This window comes from Macaca nemestrina, chromosome 9 (assembly GCF_043159975.1).
Source record: "Macaca nemestrina isolate mMacNem1 chromosome 9, mMacNem.hap1, whole genome shotgun sequence".
NCBI lineage: Eukaryota > Metazoa > Chordata > Mammalia > Primates > Cercopithecidae > Macaca > Macaca nemestrina.
Window position 1 is genome coordinate 63,724,262 of NC_092133.1, and position 22,181 is coordinate 63,746,442.

The 22,181-nt window shown below is 35.6% G+C and overlaps 1 protein-coding gene across 20 annotated transcripts in view; it reads right to left on the reverse strand.

The window, feature by feature from the left end:
* Window positions 1-22,181, reverse strand: part of LOC105466141 (catenin alpha 3) — a 1,883,635-nt gene that overhangs the window by 1,652,712 nt on the left and 208,742 nt on the right. For all 20 annotated transcript variants that reach the window (XR_011607352.1, XR_011607354.1, XR_011607355.1 and 17 more), the window contains one exon: window positions 3,318-3,484. Coding sequence is in view for 16 of the 20 variants with exons in the window: in XM_071068753.1 (XP_070924854.1) it covers window positions 3,318-3,484 (167 nt within the window). In the remaining 4 variants the exon portion in view is untranslated. The remainder of the gene's footprint in view (window positions 1-3,317; window positions 3,485-22,181) is intronic.

The following is a 22,181-nucleotide window of genomic DNA, read 5'->3' on the forward strand; positions in this document are numbered from 1 at the left end:
AAGAGTAATCATCAGTTATTTGAAAAGAGCTTTTTCTATTGCCTTGATTCTGTGTTGCTCCAGAAAGCAAAACTAGACCCACTATTTGAAATAGCAGGGAGGCAGTTTTAAGCTCAGTTTGAGAAATATGTCTCCAACAATTAGAATTGTCCAAAATCAGCTTCACTGTCTGAGAAAATTGAGATTGTTATCCTTGTTAGTGATCATCTACTGTTAGGCAGTTGCATATATTGCATATTATCAGAGAGTCTTTCTACTTCACGTAAAATATCAAACTGTAAGGGCACTGAAGTTTCTCCACTATGATTCTTTTGATTCCAAGTAGAAGCTAATATTGTCATAAACATTATTAGAAAAATTCCAAACTGACATTTCCCAAAGTATGGTTTCAGAAAGTCCCAGGATAAATATACTATGGAAGAGTTCTGGGGTCAAAAACATTTGGGAAATTCTGAGTTAAGCCGAGTTAAACAGGCTTCTTCATGGCAATATTTCTCAACAACTTTAATGTGCTAATGTGCATCAAAACATTCATGGGAATTTATATGTGCAGCAATGATAACTTACAAAAAGAAACAACTTTTTTCCTTTTCCATATTTTCAAGACATGTTCTACAGAATACTTTTGGGGAAATGTTGGGCTAAATAATTCTAATCTTGATGATCTCAAAAACAATTTAGTGGTTTTCATTCTACATGAAGTCTTGAAAGAATTGAGTTGATAATATGATTCATATGTAAACTTTTCATGAGGATGAAACCATGAAAAACTATCATAATTTACCACAAAAGATGTTCCCTTCTCTTTGATAAGATGCCACTTCCTTTTTCATAACATATCACTCTTTTACTACACATACTTATATGTGACATATAATCTAGTTGAAATTGAGGCTCTAAGTGTGAGAGAGGATGGTTAGAATTTAAAACACCTTCTGGCATATCTAACTTACTTCAACAACTGGTTGTAGGTCCATGAATTTGCCAAAACTTTTAAAAGCTGTTTGTAGTTAAAGCTGTTCTAACTATTAGGGTAGTAAGCTCCAAAAGTTTTAATTCTTTCCTGTTGCCTTGAGCAAGTTACTTAAATTCAATGTGCCTCAGTTTTCTCATGTGTTAAATAGAAATCATGATCATAGGGCTGTCATAAGAATTGAATTAAAAGAGATAATCCAGCACAGTGTTTGGTACATTATAAAAACCCAATAAATATTAACTCTAATTTTTACTGCAAGAGGTACTTTGCTTTTGTTTGATCTACAATGCCATCCTCCTTCATTTGCATGGCATAATGTAGGTGAATTACCGACCTCTGTGCCTAACTCCTAGTGGACACTCAACTAAAATGGTAGTGAAGGTGGTTTTATCCTTTATATACAGTTACTTCCTAATTGGTTATGAAGGTGGCAGTTTTCACATTACAAAAGTCCTGCATTCTGCCCTATCTCAACAAATCTAGAGTCTAAAACAGGAATTATTGGGTCATTGGAACTAGGTATTACCATGTCACTGGAACTAGGAATTACCTGCCACTTAATCTTTTGTACCCATTTCTTTTTTACAGCATTTGTTAGTGTCTGTATTCAAATATGAGACAAATGAATCTCAGAAATGTTCAGTAATTTGTCTATGGTTATTAAACAAACCAAGAAGCAAGTAACAGAAACCTTTGCTCAATTATGTCACCTACAAATCCACTAGTAAACAGCTGCTGGTGATGAAAACAATTCCCTTTCCTAAAAAGCTACTTAAACTAAAAAAAAAAAAAAAAGGATCGAATTGCTCTTTTTACTGTAATAAAACTATCAGTTCAGTAATTTGTCTATGGTTACTCAACAAACCAAGAACCAAGTAACAGAAACCTTTGCTCAATTATATCACCTACAAATCTTCTAGTAAATAGCTGCTAATGATAAGAACAATTCCCTTTCCTAAAAAGCTACTTAAACTAAAAAAAAAAAAAAAAGGATTGAATTGCTGTTTTTATGGTAATAAAACTATCAAAAGAAAAAAATGGAAGTACAAAGAGAGGGTCACTCTAGTGTTAAAATAAGCAATAGTGAATACAAGAAAGATATGGCCAGGTGTATTGGCTCACACCTGTAATCTCAGCACTTTGGGAGGCCAAGGTGAGAGGATCATGAGGTCAGGAGTTCGAGACCAGCCTGGCCAACATAGTGAAACCCCATCTCTACTAAAAGTAAATAATACAAAAAATTAGCCAGGCATGGTGGTGTGTGCCTGTAATCCCAGCTATTTGGGAGGCTAAGGCCAGAGAATTGCATGAACCCGGGAGGCAGAGATTGCAGTGAGCCGAGATGACCATTGCACTCCAGCCTGGGTGAAAATGTGAGACTCCATCTCAAAAAACAAAAAGAAAAAAAGAAAAAGACAAAGACAAAAAGAAAGATGCAAAGAAAGGTTTAGTTTAGCAGTTAGAGAAAATTATTTTGACAAGAAGGTTAATCAAATAAGACCATTGTTTGCTTAATACAGTAGCGATAGTAAAATCACAGACACTTTATGAAAATGCAGATGTATTTATAGACAGAGTATAAGGGTCCTTTTCAAGCAGAAAATACAACAGATATAAAAAGAGTTCTTTGCAACCTTTTCATCTGAACACTACTAATGATTTGGTCAAACTAAGAAAACAGACTTTAATAAAATTCTCTTTCTACTAAAAATGTGCTAAGTGGGTTTGTCTGAAAAAATAAAGCATTCAGGATATCTTGCTAACTTTGTATCATACTAGTTAATATGCATTATTTACTTGTATTAAATACATGTCTACATTTTCCTAATGGATTACTACAGACATCACAGACTACCTGTAAACATGCACTCTTTATCCTGAATCAAGAGGACGTGGCAAAGTAGAATTCATTTACAAACCAGGATAAATTTCCAAATGTCTTAAGCTTTTTCTATTTTTCAAGTCATTTATACTCATATGTTTATTATATATTATCTCTATAATTACGTTATTTATTTATAGAGAGCATAGTTATTTAAATGATGTTATTTATTTATAGAGAGCATAGTTATTTAAGTGATCAAAAGTCTATAACTTTTCCTAGCCATTTCCTTATAAGCAAGCCATCTTCTGTTTAATTTCCCATTGGCTTTAGAACTAACTCTGGCTTCCTTATTTTGAGGTATACATTAGTCTTCACAACCCAGTCTAGTCTGCTTCTGAAGGGGTGATGTTAAGAAATGAGAGTGAAGCCAAGATGCACTAGGATCAACGCCAGGTTCAGAGAATGAAATTAGAAGTGAAGACAATGCCAAGGTAAACTAAGCCATCTTTTACTTACAGCTGACACATGTTGCAAGAGGCACATGACATCAATCATGTCCGCAAGGATAAGGAGTCTCGTCACTGCAGCCAGCAAGGCACGGGCAGCTTGAACCACAGCCTCCCTTTTTGGGAGAAAACAGGGGTCATCTGTAAATCTCTCAGCTGATACTTTCAGAGCTTCACCTGAAAAATACAACCCCAAATAAGTTATACTTTAAGTTTCAACTATGCCTATTTCAGAATTTATCAGCTAACCTAATTCCAAGTAAATTCCAAGACTAAGCATAATATGAAAATATTGTCAGTTGACAATTGTCAACACATGGTTTCTCAATAAACAATGCAGTTTCAAATTAACATTTGTTTTTGACAAATATTCTGGAATTAAGAAGCATGATATCATTTTCCTGCAAGAAAACTGTGCTCAATTGACTAGGAACATCTAGTAAAATTGCTGTCCACTTCTGCTTTTGCTGAATCTTGTTTCTGGTAAAAGGTTTTATTACTAAAGCTTCAATCATAAACAATCCTGCTTATAAAAACAAGGTAAATCTTTATTGAGTTGGAAAGTAACTCAATGGATGTTAGAAAAGAGGTAGTCTTTAAGATAATAAGACTGCAGCTCTCTGATAAAAGTTTAACATAGGCAAATTTATTCTAAACTGTCAATATAATGAATAAACTATATCCTAGATTTAGTCACAGAAATAGTACTTCATAGTGCATAATTGTTAAAGAATATTGTGTTCACTATTTTTAATGCCTTTTCATTTAAAATATATCTTGTTATTAAATATGTATTCATTCATTGTTTTACGTTCCCAGTTCAGAAGGGTATAAAATGAAAATATTTAATAAAAATCTCTCTTTACTCCCATCCAATAGCATAACTGATAATTACCACATCCACTATTTTTTAAGTTTTTAAATCTAAACTTGTTTTTATTATAAAAGTATTATAATACATGTCCATTACTTTTGAATAATTCACCACACCAAAGAACATCAAGTAAAAATTTTAAAAGTCTCCAAACTAATCCCCCAAAGCACCAACTATTCAGCTCTTGCATATCTGTCCAGAAATTTTTACATGAATGTATGATTTATGTGTATAAGTATATATAGATACATGTTTTATATACATAAATGTATACATGTTTTATATATGTATGTTTTCTGAATATATTCATATACATTCATATATACAAATATATGTTTTATAAACACAGAGATTTTATAAGAAAACATAGTTATTGTATGTGTTATAAGAAGAGAAGATAAAAATATAGAGCCTTTAACAAGTAGTATCCTACTAGAGATATTTTCTATAATTTCTTCTTGCTTATCAATTTATTTTCCTTTCATACTGGGAAACAGATGACCAGCAGGCAATATAGCACAAGAATTAACAGTGTGTACTCTGGAGCCAGACTGCTTCAATGTCTCTGTCCTAGTATCTTAATCAAGTCACTTAACATCATTACTCTTCATTTTCTTCTTTTTAAAATTCATTAATAATAATAACTACTATTTTATGAGTATTAAATAAGAGTACATAAGGCATATTTCATTGATACACTGTAACTTATTTTACCAGGCCCCTAATGAACACATAAGTCATTTCCAACTTTTTCCTATTTCATATAATACTATACAGAATGCCCAGGACATGTATCTTTACACGCATGAACAAGTTTAGCCGTAGGATAAATTCCTAAAAGTAGAATTCCTGAGTCAACAGGCAAATGAATTTTAAGTTTTGTTACATATTGCCACAAAATTCTCCAAAATACAGTCATCCCATCAAAAATATACAAAAGGGTCTGTCTTATCCATTTATGGATTACATCCGTAAATATTTTAGTTTTCATTGACTCATGAACCTTAGCATAAAGAAAACTGAATCAATTATTTTACTAAATAAAATATAAAGAATACTGTTTCTTATAATTGACAAAACTTGTGAGGAGGGTCTGAGACTGTCTCAACATGTTAGTATGTCTCATTTAGATCTCTTTAGCAATACCAAGTGAGGAACTATGACTCTAGATACTTCTGAGATCAAATTCTTATATGCCCCATCTAGTTCTGGGACCCTGGACACTAAATGCCTTCAATGTCTTTATCTAGAGAAAGGGGTAAAAATATGATTTATCTCACAGTGTTTCTTGGATGCTTAGATGAGATAGTTCATATAATATATTTAGCACAGTATTTAAACATGGAAAGCACTCAACAAAGATTAACTGTTACTTTGGGGAAAATTTCTAATAGAGATGGTAAATTTTTAAGACCAATAGGTGGGGGATTTTCATGTGCTTCTCGGCAAGTCAGAATTGCTGCTATAAGACTGTGAAAAGTTAAACTGACCTCCAAAATTTAGAAAGCAGATGAATGCCCGCAAAAAAAGATTAATTTTTTATTGTTGTGATTCTGACTTGGAAAGTTATAATAGCCTCTTTAGAATACTGTCTTTGACTTCACATACTAAAACTAAATATATATCAAAAAATTACATATTTTTTACTCTAAAAATATTGGAATGTTGAACAACTGGCTGAAGAGCCATATTCAGAAAGAGATCATTTAAACAATTATTATATTCTTGTCTTTGTTAAGGGAATATGAAAAGCCAGTCAGGTAGCTCTGTTGGAAGGAGAAATGTCGCCCCCAAAATACATTAATAAAGATGCTATAACTTAAATTCTTATTGCTGGACTTGTCCCTAATTTCCCCAATATTCGTAACCCTTTTCAGCTGGTTTCAGCCCACACTCTGGTCTTAAATTAAACATCACTTCCTATGGGAAGCTTGGACCCCCCATTACTAAGATAGGTCTTACAGTAAGATTCTATGCTATCTACCATAACCTTCATAATTTATTATAACAAATTGTATCAAAACCTGTCTTTTCTTCTGGATCATAAAACTAGTGAGTGCAAGAGTTGCATTGGTCCTGGTCACCACAGCATTCCCAGGATCTAGAATAGTGCTTACTCTGTTGCATATATTCAATACATTGACTATATATTGCCAAATTAATATGTGAATGAACATTATTTAACTTTTCTTTGATAAACATTTGTTGTTTCCTCTATAAAACAGCTGTATCCTAGGTATCCAGGAGATAGATATCAGTATGAAACAGTTTTTTTGCAGCCCAAGAAGTTCAGAGTCAAGTGAAAGTCATCAAACACTGATACAGGTTTCTGGTACAGGCCTGTACAAAGTACTAAGAGACACAGAGGAGGACCTACCTCTGCCTGAGGTGTCAGAAGACATACAAAGGAATGTTCTAGGTAAAAGAAACATGTTCCAACTATTGATAAGGTATTGATAACGACAACTGGTTTATAGAATTTAGCCAGTTCACCATCATTTTGATTTCTGACAGGAGAAAATGGTTATTTTCCTAATTAAATAGAAAAAAAGCTACAAGTTTCCTTTCCATCTACAATATTAGCATCTATGTTTTATAAAGTCTACATGTGGAAAGTCTACTCTTTTGAAATATCATTCCCAATCTTGCTTATAATGCTTTTACTTTGAAGTTTGCTGAATAGGAAATTTCACATTTAAAATGCATACAAATAAAAATAACTACATTTTTTCTTCAAGAAATCCCACTCTATACATAAAAATAATTCACTAAAGGTCTTGAAAATGCCACAAGAACTAGGTTCAGAAAACTTCTTTCTACTGAGTCCATTTAGTGCCTTTCCTGAAAAAGGGATTTTTTTAATTGTTAAAAAAATCACTTATGAAATGCCTGCTAAAATAAGGTACTAGAGTCTATAGTCTACAAATATCTATAGAGGTAACTTTTACACACCGATATATGTGTAAGAGATGAAAATTTCTGAATATACAAAAATCTGGCCTACAAACTATATGATCAAATAAATAAACTCCAGAAGTACAAAAAAATTGTTGGCCAAATACACATATTACAAAATATTCTTTATTTTATAAGGCTTCCTATATGGTTCTTTTACAAGTTACTTTGCTGCATTTAAAAGTATAATTCTACTTTCTAAAAGTGATTATATTGATTATAAACTTAAAAGTCAAAGAAAACCTGGTATAAGAAAAATATCCAGATGAAAAAGAGAATAACCAAAATGAAAAGGGGCAGGTACTAAAGATAAAATATTTCCCCAGCTTTTACTTGACATTATGTTTATTATTCTATTAAGATTTCTAATATATGGATCTGGCCAAGTGATACAAATACATCATGGTAAAAGGTTTATATCATACACATATAACATGCATTAGTACATATTCATTGATTCAATATATAATAGGGTTCACAGACTGAGACTAAACACTCAGGGTTTAGTTTTATTTGTTTTTAATTGGGAAAGTGCCATTTTGAATCTGAAAACTCTGAAGAGGTAGAAGCTTGAATTTAACTTTTTAGCGGACAATTATTTTACTTGGCAGGAAAGAGAGGGGGATGATCTCAATTCCACCCTAAACTTACACAGATGTTAAAAAAAAAAAAAATGGTAAAGACTCTCCTTTAAAATATCCAAGACAGTTTGACTACAAGGACCAAAAATGTTTTGTATGATTAAAATAAAACCTTATTATGGCAGGTGGAAGGGAAGCAAACCTAGCCACTGCTATGTGGACCCAAGGTTGGGTGCTACAGCAGGGTTATAGACGAGGAACGTGGCTGCATATGGTTGCTATTGTAAACTATTGGCAATGTTTTATTTCCATTTTATTATCGTTGAACTCAGTAAGTCTTATTTAAAGTTCTAATTTGCTTTCAACCAAGGCAGAGTAACAGAGACCAGATTCCTTTCCTACCTGAAACCAAAAAACATACCAAATAAATGCAAAAACGGTTGTAAGGCACTGGATGTTAGGCAATGAAGGTCAGTAATCCCTGAGAAATGGACACCCCCTCCAAAAAACAAGGATTACCCTTTTGATAGCCCCAGCTTACCACCATAAGAGATTTTCCAGGCCATGATACAGGAAGGGGAAACCAAGGCAGAGCCTGGCAAATTCTCTGAGCTGAGCAGACAAAGCTGAGTGTCCTCGGAGATTCAAGGCAGTAAAAGTATAAAACAGAATAGAGAATGATAAAGGAAAGAGATACACAGAGAAAGAACACTGATAATCTGCACGTGCTCCCTCTTGGTATTCAGCTGAATACTGATCAACCCATATACTGGAGGAAACCACCCAAGGCTAGGGAAAGAATCACCCAAAAGGATTTGAGGTGACATTACTTGCCACTCACACAGGACTGGGAATAATGCTTGTCCAACCACCAGACTTGAAAACTTCATAACTTATGGGACATTGAGTAGAACACAAAGAAGAGTCTTGCCTCAATAGTGGGGAAGAATTAGCCTTAGACTGAACATTGCCCTGGAGCCCTCTAATGAAGCAATTCAGAGAAAGCAGAATTCCCAACTTCAAGACCAGCAGCATTCATGCATCAAAGAAGAGAGATAGCCAGGTAAAGGCAACAGCAGACCAGCGTAATGATTTAATGAAAATGGAAGTGTGTCTGGAATTGATGGGTTCTTGGTCTTACTGACTTCAAGAATGAAGCCACAGACCATCGCAGTGAATGTTACAGTTCTTAAAGGCAGTGCGTCTGGAGTTGTTCGTTCCTCCTGGTGGGTTCATGGTCTTGCTGGCTGCAGGAGTGAAGCTACAGACCTTCGTGGTGAGTGTTACAGCTCATGGAGGTGGCATGGACCCAAAGAGTGAGCACCAGCAAGATTTATTGTAAAGAGTTAAAGAACAAAGCTTCCACACTGTGGAAGGGGACCTGAGCAAGTTAGCATTGTTGGCTCAGGCAGCCTGCTTTTATTCCCTTATCTGACCCCACCCACATCCTGCTGACTGGTCCATTTTACAGAGAGCTGATTGGTCCGTTTTGACAGTGCTGATTGGTGCATTTACAATCCCTGAGCTAGACATAGAGTGCTGATTGGTGCGTTTACAATCCTTTAGCTTGACACAGAGTGCTAGACAGAAAAGTTCTCCAAGTCCCCACTAGATGAGCTAGATACAGAGTACTGATTGGTGTATTTACAATCCTTGAACTAGACACAGAGTGCTGATTGGTGTGTTTACAAACCTTCAGCTAGACAGAGTGCTGATTGGTGTATGTATAATCCCTTAGCTAGACATAAAGGTTCTCCAGGTCCCCACTAGACTCAGGAGCCCAGCTGGCTTCACCTAGTGGAGCTGCCGGCCAGTCCCGCCACTGTGTCGCTGTGTGCCTGCACTCCGCAGCCCCTGGGCAGTGGATGGGACTGGGCACCATGGCCAGGGGGCGGGGCTCGTAGGGGAGGCTCCAGCTAGGCAGGAGCCCACTGCAGGTGTGGGGTAGGCTCCAGCTGTGCAGGAGCCCACTGCAGGTGTGGGGGAGGCTCGGGAATGGTGGGCTGCAGGGAGGCAGCTGAGGCCCGGGGAGAATTCGAGTGCAGCGCCAGCCGGCCGGCACTGCTGGGAGACCTGGCGGGCACCCTCGGCAGCTGCTGACCCAGGTGCTAAGCCCCTCACTGCCTGGGGCGGTGGGGCTGCTCTGAGTGTGGGACCCACCAAGGCCACGCCTACCTGGAACTCGCACTGGCCGGCAAGCCCCGCGCACAGCACTGGTTCCCGCTGCACCTCTCCCTCCATACCTGGCCACAAGCAGAGGGAGCCAGTTCCGGCCTCAGCCAGCCCAGAGAGGGGCTCCCACAGTGCAGCAGCGGGCTGAAGGGCTCCTCAAACACAGCTAGAGTGGGTGACTAGGTCGAGGAGGCGCTGAGAGCAAGTGAGGGCCACCAGCACGTTGTCACTTCTCAGAAGGACATGAGCAGCCAGTCAGTGAGCCCTGCACCATTGGGAACTCTCAAAATGAGCTGGGAAATACTTTGATTGGGTTGATTGTATAAAATTATAGTAAATGTTTTATAAAACATAAAATTTGATGGGGCTAGTTTCTATAAAAATAATAGAAACATCTCCCAACATCATAGACAGGATATAGTAGAAGCTGTATTAAAAGACCTCCTCTTCACCACCTCTCTTGATTAATATACTCTTTTTATTCCTCTCAGCAACATATTAATGATATCTCCTTTCTGGTATGTAAAATACACTGAAGACCTTCTGCTTCCAATAACTGAAGTTGATCAAGAAGTTGAAAAGGTTTGCTCCCCAATCTTTTCATGTGAGTTGTAATTATAATTATATAGTTTTATTAATTATATAAATCTATCAAATATAAGTGTAAAAATATATATTAATTTTTTAAAAACTAATTTTTAATGCTTTGGAGACATTCAGTAAAGACGAGTTCCTAAAAATGTTAAGTTGGATGTGGAAGCAAAAAATGGTAAAAGTTGGAGCAGGGCAAGGCAAGGAAAAGGATTATAAAAGATCAAGAAAGATTCTGCAGTTAGGTAGCTTCCCAAGTGTCATTAAGCTTTCTTCCATGAAGACACCAAAACTGGAAATCTTAGTCAATATAGTTTGGTTGTGGTTTCGGTCAAAATGACTATGTAAGATGCAATCAACAAACCATGCTAAAAAGAGATTGGATAACATTCGTGTTACACCCTTTAATATAAAATTAAATATTTAAGTTGTGTATTTTTGTGTGTATAACTAATGAACTAATGAACTTTTTACTTCTAATAATGAGAACAAATATATCTTGAAGCAAAAATTATCTGCTATATTTTAAAACACTGGAAATAACTTTCAGTCACATTTAGTCAAACTTTAATTATATGTAAAAGTACACAACTCCTAATTTAAAACTTTATTAATATTTTTATGAGCAAAATATTTTGTACAATGTGTCTATAAACTATGCACCTAAATAAATTTCAATATTAAAGAAGATTTTAAAATAGAGCTAAACATCTCTTCAGAATTTCAAAGAAAAATGAAATTTTTTAATTTTCAAAAAACTGACCAAGTAATTTCATATCATATTTAAATTTGACAATTTTTTTTTCTATGCAGACTCTCACTTTGTCAGCTAGGCTGGAGTACAGGGGTAATCTTAGCTCACTGCAGTCTCAAGCTCCTGGGCTCAAGCAATCCTCCTGCCTCAGCCTTCCAAGGAGCTGAGACTACAGGTATGCATTACCAAACCCAATTAATTTTTTATATCTCTTATAGAGATAGGGTCTCGTTATGTTGCCCAAGCCGGTCTAGAACTCCTGGCCTCAAGTGATCCTCCCTCCTCGGTCTCTCAAAATGCTGGGATTACAGCCATGAGCCACCTCACTGAGCTAAATTTGACAATAATCTTAAGATAATAAAATACACAAAATATATTCCTACAACATTATCATCATCTCCTGGTGTTACAAGTTTCATATACCTAAAGTGGTTTACAGTAAAACAAACTGACAAAGGAACAAAGCAATCCATATTGTAAACCAATCAATAAAAAGAGAAAATAGTATGAATTTATAACTTAAATATTTAAACTTTGAGCTGGAATAGCTACCTATAATTATTCTCTATTGAATTTCTTTCCCAACAACCTATTGACTGATATGCCATCCACCAATAAACACTTTTACATTATTCTTGATGTCAATTTAATTCTTTTGAGGTGAAATAATAGGCCTTATAACTAAGATTTCTGACTAAATTTATCATTTTTTTCTAATATTTCCTTTTATGGCTAAATATAGTAAGCTTAGCCATGAATACACTTACATTACACTATGCTGAATTAGCAAAAATTGATATATTTGCTTTTTTGACATCTGCTAAAAGAATATCATTCTAGTGCTTTGGAGTTGAAAGCTTTTTTTTAATAAATGATACCTAACCCTTACAAACAGGTCATTCATTCATTTATCAACACTGAGCACTAAAATATGCAAAGCACTATGGGGTATACAACAGTGATTATAACATGGTCTCTACCAGGCACCCTCAAATAGGAAAATGAACCACTTCCATGAGAAGATTCTTCTGTTTGGTTTTAAATGTCAGCATCTTCAGATACACCTACCTTAAAGTATATTGACATAATTCCATAGCACATCCCCCCCCAAAATACAAATACAATAATTCTTCATATGCACAATTCCTAGATTTCAATATTTTATGTATGATTTAAAAGTTCTCTGAGGAGAAAATGAAAAATGAGAGTGATCCTACATCAAAGGATCAATCATTTCAAAATAAAATTACCAATTATCAATTATCACTTATAATCAGCCTCAACAAAGTTCTACTCATCAAGAGGTTAAGTAATAAAGTAGAATTCAGGCTTCACCTTACTACAAATTCAAGTCCCACAGCTGTGATCAGAGCAATAAATATTTAACAAATTTATTCTTTCAAATACCCCATTCAGAGTACTACAGCTGTTAATCAATAAGGTCAAATTTGGCCCTATTGATATGCTCCTTATGTAGAAATGACAGAAGTTATTTTAGGGCCCCATTATAAAGTCTTAGTTCACAAGCTCACACAAAACTTGCAAGGAAGTCAATGTGACTAACTGTACGTACTGAAAGTACAAAGTCAAACCCCAAGGAGCATAAAAATGTAGGAAGATAAACATCTAGGATTCTGAACCATTACAAAAGAAAATACATTCCATTCACAAGAGCATCCAAAGAATAAAATATTTAGGAATAAATTTAACAAAGAAGTGTAAGACTTGTATGCTGAAAACCACAAAACATTGCTGACAAATTAAAGATGACCTAAATAAATGATCATATCTCATGCTCATGGATTAGAAGACTTAATATTAAGATAGCAATACTCCCCATATTGATCCACAGATTCACAATAATCCCTGACTGATATGGCTTAGATGTTTATCCCCTCCAAATCTCAGGTTGAAATGTCATCCCCAGTGTTGAAGGTGGGCCCCAGCGGGAGGTGGGTCATGAGGGTGCATCCCTTATGAATGTCTTGGTGCTGTCCTCATGATAACAAGTGAGTTCTTGCTCAGTTCCCATGAGATCTGGTTGTTTAAAAGAGTCTGGGACCTCCCACTCCTCTTGCTCCCACTCTCATCATGTGACATGCTAGCTCCCCCTTTGACTTCCACTATGATTGGAAGCTTCCTGACACCCTCACCAGAAGCAGTTGCTGATGCTATGCTTCATGTAAAACCTGCAGAACCATGAGTCAATTAAATCTCTTTTCTTTATAAATTACCCAGTCTCAGGTGTTCCTTTATAGCAATGCAAAAATGCATTAACACACTTTTAACAAAATCCTTGCTGGCTCTTTTGAAGAAATTGACCAGCTGATCCTAAAATTCATACAGAAATGCAGGGGACCCAGAATAGCCGAAACAATCTTGAAAAAGAGGGGCAAAGTTATAGAAATCACACTTCCCAATTTCAAAACTTACAAGGAAGCTATAATAATCAGTAGAATTGATATCTCAGAAATAAACCCTTGCACTTATGGTGAGTTGGTCTTCAACAAAGGGGTCAAGAAACTTCAGTGGGAAAGTAACAGTCTTTTCAACAATGGTGCTGGGACTATTAGATATCCACACACACACACACACACACACACACACACACACACACACAAAACTAAATGTGGACATCTATCTCATACCACACCCACAAGTTAATTCAAGGTAGATCATAGACCTACATGCAAGAACTAAAACTATAAAACTTAGAAAGAAAACAGGAATAAACTTTATAATCTTGAGTTAGGCAACAATGTCTTATACATGACACCAAAAGTACAAGCAATTAAAAAAACTGATGAACTGGACAATCAAAACTTAAACCTTTGGACTCCAAAAAACAAGCAAAACAAAATTAAGAAGGTAAAAAGACAACCCACAGAATGGAAGAAAATGTCTGTAAATCCTATATCCAATAAGGGTCTTGTATCCAGAATCTATCAAAAAAAAAAAATTACTACTTAATAATGAAAAAACAACCCAGTTTTTAAAATAGGCAGAGAGTCTAAATAGACATTTCTCCAAAGAAAAAATACAAATGGTCAATAAGCACATAAAATGATATGCTATCATAAATATAATCTAAATTATTAAAGCATAATTAAAGATGTACAGAGGTTTTAGTAAGGACCTTTGAATAAGTTTTTTTTTTATTTATTTAAAAATAGGCACATTTCTTCTGTAGTCAAAAACACAAGGCTAAAAACATTCCTATAGAGGAGACCAAAAAAATAAATAAATAAATGTGTACGTATGTGTACTGGAAATTGTCACCTTAATAACTGTAAAAACTAGTGAGTAATTATTATAATGAAGCAGTAGAAAAGTAACATTTACATACATTGCAGCTAACTTCTCTCCTTGGGGGGAATATCAAGATCATTAAAAGGGTGCGGGTAGAGGGTGCCGATCTTGTTTACCATGCTGCAGCAAAACCATGAGCAGAATGGAAATCCCTAGAGAGACCCCATAGAGCTCATTATGTAGCTAAAAGCAAACTCTGAGCTATAAATATTGGTTGTCTTTTGCACAAAAATTAACAGTAGCTTTAATTGTCCTTTCTTTTTACTTTTCCCACCAATGATACATTCAGTCTGAGAAACTTAAGATTCTTAACAAGTAAGAGGTCAAATATTTTTTAAACTCCTTGGATTCTTAGTTCCTTTACTTCAGACAGAGTCAGCAAACTATGGAAACAAGCCAAATTCAGCCTGCCCTGTTTATGTGCAGCCTACAAGCTAAGAATGTTTTTTAATATTTTTAAAGGTTGGGGAAAAAATCAAAAGAATAATATTTTATGATGTGAAAAATTATATAAAATGTAAATTTCAGTATACATAAATAAAACTTTATTGGAACACAACCATGCCTTTTTGTTTATTGCTTACGTATTTCTATAGCTATTTTCATTCTTCAACAGACAGAGTTAAATACTTGCAACAATGTATGCCCCACAAAGCCTGAAATATTTACTCCCTGGCCTTTTACAGAGAATGTTTGCTGACCCCTCATCTGAGATAAATGAACTAATAAAATTCACAATCTGTTTTTTTAAAAAGCACTTCATTTTTAAAAAGTTCATACAACTAACAAGGGTCTCCATTTTGATGTACATAAATGTGGCCCTAAAAATTCTTTTTCAAAAACTCTTTAGTTGGCTATCATATCTTAAGCTGAATACATGAACCTTGCCTGAAAATCCTAGACAACATAAAGTTGAGTTTATCCCTTAAAATAATAAAATTTGACCCAGCAGTCTTTCAGCTTCAGTATTCATATATATAATAATTTTAGCATCTCAGGAATTTCCCATATGCCTCAGTTAAATAGTTCCCTGAAGAATACTCAGCCAGCTCTAAATAATGCTCCCAGTGTAATACCAAAAGGAGGTATGAATTTTCTCCTCACCCCAAAGCATCATAGTGAAACACTATACTGCAGGAGTCAACAGCCAGCTCATCTACCTTGTTCACTACCTTTCAATGAAATCCTGAGCAAGTCACATAACTTTTTGGTATCAATATCCTTATTATGCAAACACGAAGATTACAGAAACACAATAAAGAAAATAGGTGAAAGCCTTTAGTTCTCAGAGAAACATACCGAATAAACACAGAGTTCTTACAAGGCAAAAGTATCCTCACTGCTATGTTTATATTTTGTATATTTTAGTGTGAAGATTTATCATGTCAAAATCAAGGCTACTCCCATGAAAGTTCCAGAAGAATTTCCCATGAAGATTCAGCAAACTTTCCTGTCTCAGTCCATCATAAATCTCAGCTTGCTATTTATAGGGAAGGGAGGCTGGGAAGTGCTGGGTAAAGGAAGTGCCGGTATTTCATAAATGGTGCTGGGGAAACTGGCTAGCCATATGTAGAAAACTGAAACTGAATCCCTTCCTTACACCTTATACAAAAATTAATTCAAGATGGATTAAAGAGTTAAATGTTAGACCTAAAACCATAAAAACCCTAGAAGAAAACTTAGGCAATACCATTCAGAACATAGGCATGGGCAAGGACTTCACGTCTAAAACACCAAAAGCAATGGCAACAAAAGCCAAAATTAACAAATGGGATCTCATGAAACTAAAGAGCTTCTGCACAGCAAAAGAAACTACTGTCAGAGTGAACAGGCAACCTACAGAATGGGAGAAAATGTTTGTAATCTACTCATCTGACAAAGAGCTAATATCCACAATCTACAAAGAACTCAAACAAATTTATAAGAAAAAAACAACCCCATCAAAACATGGGCAAAGGATGTGAACAGACACTTCTCAAAAGAAGACATTTATGCAGCCAACAGACACAACAGACACTGAAAAAAAGCTCATCATCACTGGCCATCAGAGAAATGCAAATCAAAACCACAATGAGATCCCATCTCACAACAGTTAGAATGGTGATCATTAAAAAGTCAGGAAACAACAGGTGCTGGAGAGGATGTGGAGAAATAGGAACACATTTACACTGTTGGTGGGACTGAAAACTAGTTCAACCATTGTGGAAGACAGTATGGCAATTCCTCAAGGATCTAGAACTAGAAATATCATTTGACCCAGTGATCCCATTACCCGGTATATACCCATAGGATTATAAATCATGCTGCTATAAAGACACATGCACACATATGTTTACTGTGGCACTATTCCCAATAGCAAAGACTGGAAACCAACCCAAATGTCCATTAATGGTAGACTGGATTAAGAAAATGTGGCACATGTACCCCATGGAATACTATGCAGCTATAAAAAAGGATGGGTTGATGTCCTTTGTAGGGACATGGATGCAGCTGGAAACCATCATTCTCAGCAAACTGTATCAAGGACAAAAAAACCAAACACTGCATGTTCTCACTCATAGGTGGGAATTGAACAATGAGAACACTTGGACACAGGGTGGAGAACATGACACACCAGGGCCTGTTGTGGGGTGGGGGGAGCAGGGACGGAAAGCATTAGGAGATATACCTAATGTAAATTATGAGTTAATGGATGCAGCACACCAACATGGCACATGTATACATATGTAACAAACCTGCACGTTGTGCACATGTACCCTAGAACTTAAAGTATAAAGAAAAAAACAGTTTTGCTCTAAAGAACATGCTCTTCAGTAAAGTTCAACAACTCCTTTCTCTCCTTAATAGACCCTCAGACACTTAGACACACTAGCTCCTAAAAATCGTTTGTAACTATACCCCTTAAATCTGTATTTCATAATAATGTATTATGTACAAAATTTAATTCATTTTACCTAGGTTTATACATACTAACTTGTACTTTGAAGTCAAATCATTCTTTCTTAATGCTTCTTTTTTTAGAAATGAGTTCATAAGCTGTGATCCTGGAAAAACATCTTGAGGCTCTAACGAAATCTAAATATTTTAAAGTCCTCCTAAATAATTACTAATTAACTGAGAGAGTCTTTAACCCAAAGTGTCTCCTATTAGTATGAGAGAAATAATAGTAATCTGGACATTAAGAAACCTGCATTTTACTTATTAGCAGCATTTGAGGAATGGCATTTAAAAATATGGGAAATAAGATTATTCTCTGGAAATTAAACTGCAGTCATCACCTACACAATGGATGGAAGAGAGATATACCAAAAAAAAGAAAAAGAATTTTCTTCTCACATCCAAGAATAGGATAGTAATGAATTATATTTTGAGGGTCAAATGATCAGTCATCTTAAAGTAACAGAATGGATCCCAGGCTTCAGTCAATGGCTAACCTTGACTGTAAATTAATTAAAAGTTTTAGTATATCTAAAAAAAGGAATTATCAGTCAAAAAGGGGTTGTGTCAATCATGAAAAAAAGAAAATCACAAAAGTTGGTGATATTCATTCAAACAGTTTCCAACAGAGAAAGAGCTTTATATAATAAACCAGTCATAGCAGAACCACATTGGTAAGATTATCTCTACAGAAAGGATAGATGAATCTGATGATTTTTAACTTTTACCATTAAGCATTCAATTTATCCAGCTTCCTTTGTTCTATCTCTATGCTCACTAAGCAATCTTCTGGTTATTATTTATGTTGCCTATATTGGTCCATCTACAGTGAGAGAACATATTGGTTGTGTGGGTGTACTTTGTTCTGCATAACTTTTTCATTATAAATTTAAAATAGGTCCTGATTTTACATCTCAGCTTCATGATCTTAGTTAATGTGAGTATACTCCTGAGAGACAAATCTGGTCTTGGCATATGTATCTGAAAGGGATCTTAGTTTCATAACAGAATCTATTCTAACTAATTTAAAGGTAAAGGAATTTGTTCAGGGTTATTGGGTTGTTTCTGCGAGGCCCAGAAAAGCCAGGTTTGAATGATATTAAGGCAGGAACATCAACCAAGAAAAACTTCCAATACCACCATAGTTCTATTTTAGGTAGAAACCCCACTACTGCCACCACTCATCACTCAATACCTATGATACTATGAACTGGGCCTGAGAAACTCTGTCAGGGCTGCCCTAAAAGAACAAATGCTTCTGCCACTAGATTGCAACAAGACCCTATCTCTTTAAACACGGCCACTCTCATACTGCTTACCTCATCCTTCCAAGTCTCACAGGTATGCATCTTTTTTGCAGAACCTAAGCCATATTCCCAGATGCAAGAAGAGTCTTGGAAATGTATTTTTTATCTTTCCAACCTCTGTAAACATCGCCACTCTCATGATGCTTACCTCATCCTTCCAAGTCTCACAGGTATGCATCTTTTTTGCAGAACCTGAGCCATATTCCCATTTGCAAGAAGAGCCTTGGAAATGTATTTTTTATCTTTCCAACCTCTGTAGTATGGTCCCTACCAAATATACTCACACTAGAAAGGAGCGGGAATAGGTCAAGTGAGTCTTATCTTATTAAAACTATTAAACTGTTTAAAACACTTTTAAAACTGTGTCATGTTTGACACCTCTTCCACCCACCCCACTTTCTCTCAATTCTACCATGCTTAAAATTAGCCTGTTAATATCAGTTCTATTCTTCACTGAGATTGCTATAAAGATTGTGCCATTGATATATGTCAAAGTGTTCTGAAAAAGCATGAAACTATATGAATGCAAGAGAACACTCTTATAATTACTAATTATTGAAAGCTTACCATGTAACACTTATGGAACTAAAAACTTTAGATTTTATACAACAATTATAGTAGAGAAGGTAAGGAAAAATATTAACAACTACACAATATCACCTCCTCTCATTATATTTTATATGTGTCCATTTAAAGCAGTTAAATAAATTCCCAGATACTTTAGATAATTCATCTATTTACTTAGGTCAAATGACTCTCAAAGTCAAGGCTTAAAATTAAGCCTAAAATGTAAAAGTAAACAACTGTTTACCTTTTACAAAAACCTGCTCAAGAAATGGCCTTCAGAAGCTTCATGCTTTTAAATAACTAAGCCCAACTTGCTAAACTCTATTTAGAATAATACTTGGCTGCTTAAGAACTTAAGGTTGCTCCCTGATTCCTCACATATCAATGCAATCTTTTCTGTCTAAGGGTGGGTTCAACTTTGACTCAGCAAGTCCTAAAATTGTTTACTTTCACTTGTCATTCTCTGTTTCAGGTTAACTACTTACCATAATCCTTTTAACTCTACTAACCTATCTTTGCTCAGACCATTCCCTTGACTAGGAGGTCCACTGGGTCTATCAGTCCTTTCAAAATGGTACCCCGAGCTCTCTTAATCAAGTATTTCTCCAGACCTCACAGAGAGAGAAATAGAGAAACTACAGCAAAGGAATAAAACCATAACAAGATTGTAAGGAGAGTCAATAGTAGTTGAGAGCCTTCTGAAGAAGGAAAGCTAATGGAAGGCTGTTGACAGATGAAAACAAGAAGAGAAAGCTACAGTCTAGAATATGATATGAGGAGTCTGCGAAGGATGTCAGAGTCATTCTGCCCACTAGAATCCAAAGAATCTCTTGGAGTTGGCAAGTATGATACAAGGCAGAAATGAGCAGTGGGTCTGAAAACTGAGGTGATCACTTGACTTCCTATAGGTGAAATGCTGTGCTCCCTGTCACTTCTCTATTACTGTTTGCCAACAGCTCAACATTTAACCCCAAGTCATAAAATGAGGGCTTTTTTCATAACATAAATTCCTCCATATTCTGACAGAGTTTCAAAGCTGTTTTATGGCAAGAAAGAGGGAAAATGCCAGAAAGAGAAAGACATGAGATAAATAAAATGGTGTGCCTAATCCAGAGATGTCTCAAAATGATAGCCAAGTTTATACACAATTGAAAGGAAGACACGATTTCAGAAGAAATATCTCTATGGGAAGAAAAAAAAGACTCTATGGGAAGAAAAAAAAAGGACTTCACAAAATAGCTATTATGATTAAAAGAGAGACCAAATTTAGACTATGATAGAGATTCAGAACCTCCAGAGAAAACAAAATATATATATAGGAAACGCATAACCCAAACATGAACTAGATCAGTGTAGCACAATTTTAAGCAATAGAAAAGAAAACTATTTGACCTTCATCATAAATCATTCCCCTTTGATTGGCCAGGGGTTGTGACATTGGGTCCTTGGAGAAGAAGATATGCTTTCAGTATCCTACATCACCCTGTACTAAATAAAATGCATAGAGTCACAATAACATTAATGGTGCACTGTGATTTTCAACTTTCACTATTAACTAACGAACAAATGCAGATGACTTCATTATGGTTGCATATAACAATTAAAATGTTAACAACCTTGGTCAGGCGCAGTGGCTCACACCTGTAATCCCCACTTTGGGAGGCCGAGGCAGGCGGATCACCTGCGGTCAGGAGTTCGAGACCAGCCTGGCCAACATGGTGAAACCCCATCTCTACTAAAAATACAAGAATTAGCCGGGCGTGGTGGCACGCCTGTAGTCCTAGCTTTTCGGAAGGCTGAGGCACAAGAATCACTTGAATCCAGGAGGCAGAGATCGCACCACTGCACTCCAGCCTGTGCAACAGTGTAAGACTCCATCTCAAAAAAAAAAAAAAAAAAGTTAACAACCTTGTCAATGTAAGAATAAAATTTGAAGTGACAGAAAACAGAAGGGAAAGGTGGAATGCAGACGTAAAGGGGAAGGAAGTGGAATGGGTGCTGTTAGTCTTACTATACACAAAGAGTGGTCAGGACACTAATTAAAAGTGATAGAATACAAAACAGAGGGATAATAATAAAACAAAAAATAATTCAAATTATCAAACATTGGAAGGAAGAAAGGGTAAGGACACAGAGGTAGGGGAACAAAACTTTCATATTTCATGACAGGGAGTAAATGGATAGTGTCTTAAATAAATCAAGGAAAAGAGTTATAAACATATGACTTAAAGTTATGAAGTAAGCACCAGAATATCTAAAATCAAACCTGCTTCCTCCAGGTTATGGGCCTGGAAGCAAAGGAGGTTTTTTTCTCAGGTGTTGGATTGAAAGTCGCAAGGATCGGGGCAAGAGATTATTGCTTTTCATCATAAGCTCTTCTGCTCTGTTTAATTTTTTATGATATGCATAATTTGATCTAAAATTTTTATAGATCTGAACTGAACTTCAACTCCTGGAAAATTATCAATTAGCCTTCTTCATTTTGACCATTCCACTGCTATGTACTCTCTTAATACTTTTATATTTAAAGATACTATAACATCTTGAACATTTTCATCTGCTATAATTATTCTCATTTACTTTCCTAAAACTAAATTATATCGAAGTTCCTTGAAGTCAGTAATCAGAACTTATTTTTAATGAGATTATCAGCATTTGATACATAGTACAATATATTTTTAACTGTTGTAATGTATTAAGTGTTGAGGGAAGGGAAGGATGGAGGGAGGGAAGTAGAGAGGGAAGGAGGGAGGAAGGGAAGGAGGGAGAGAGGAAGGCAACGGAAGGGAAGGGAAGGACTTGACTTTCAGATTTCTTATCTAATATA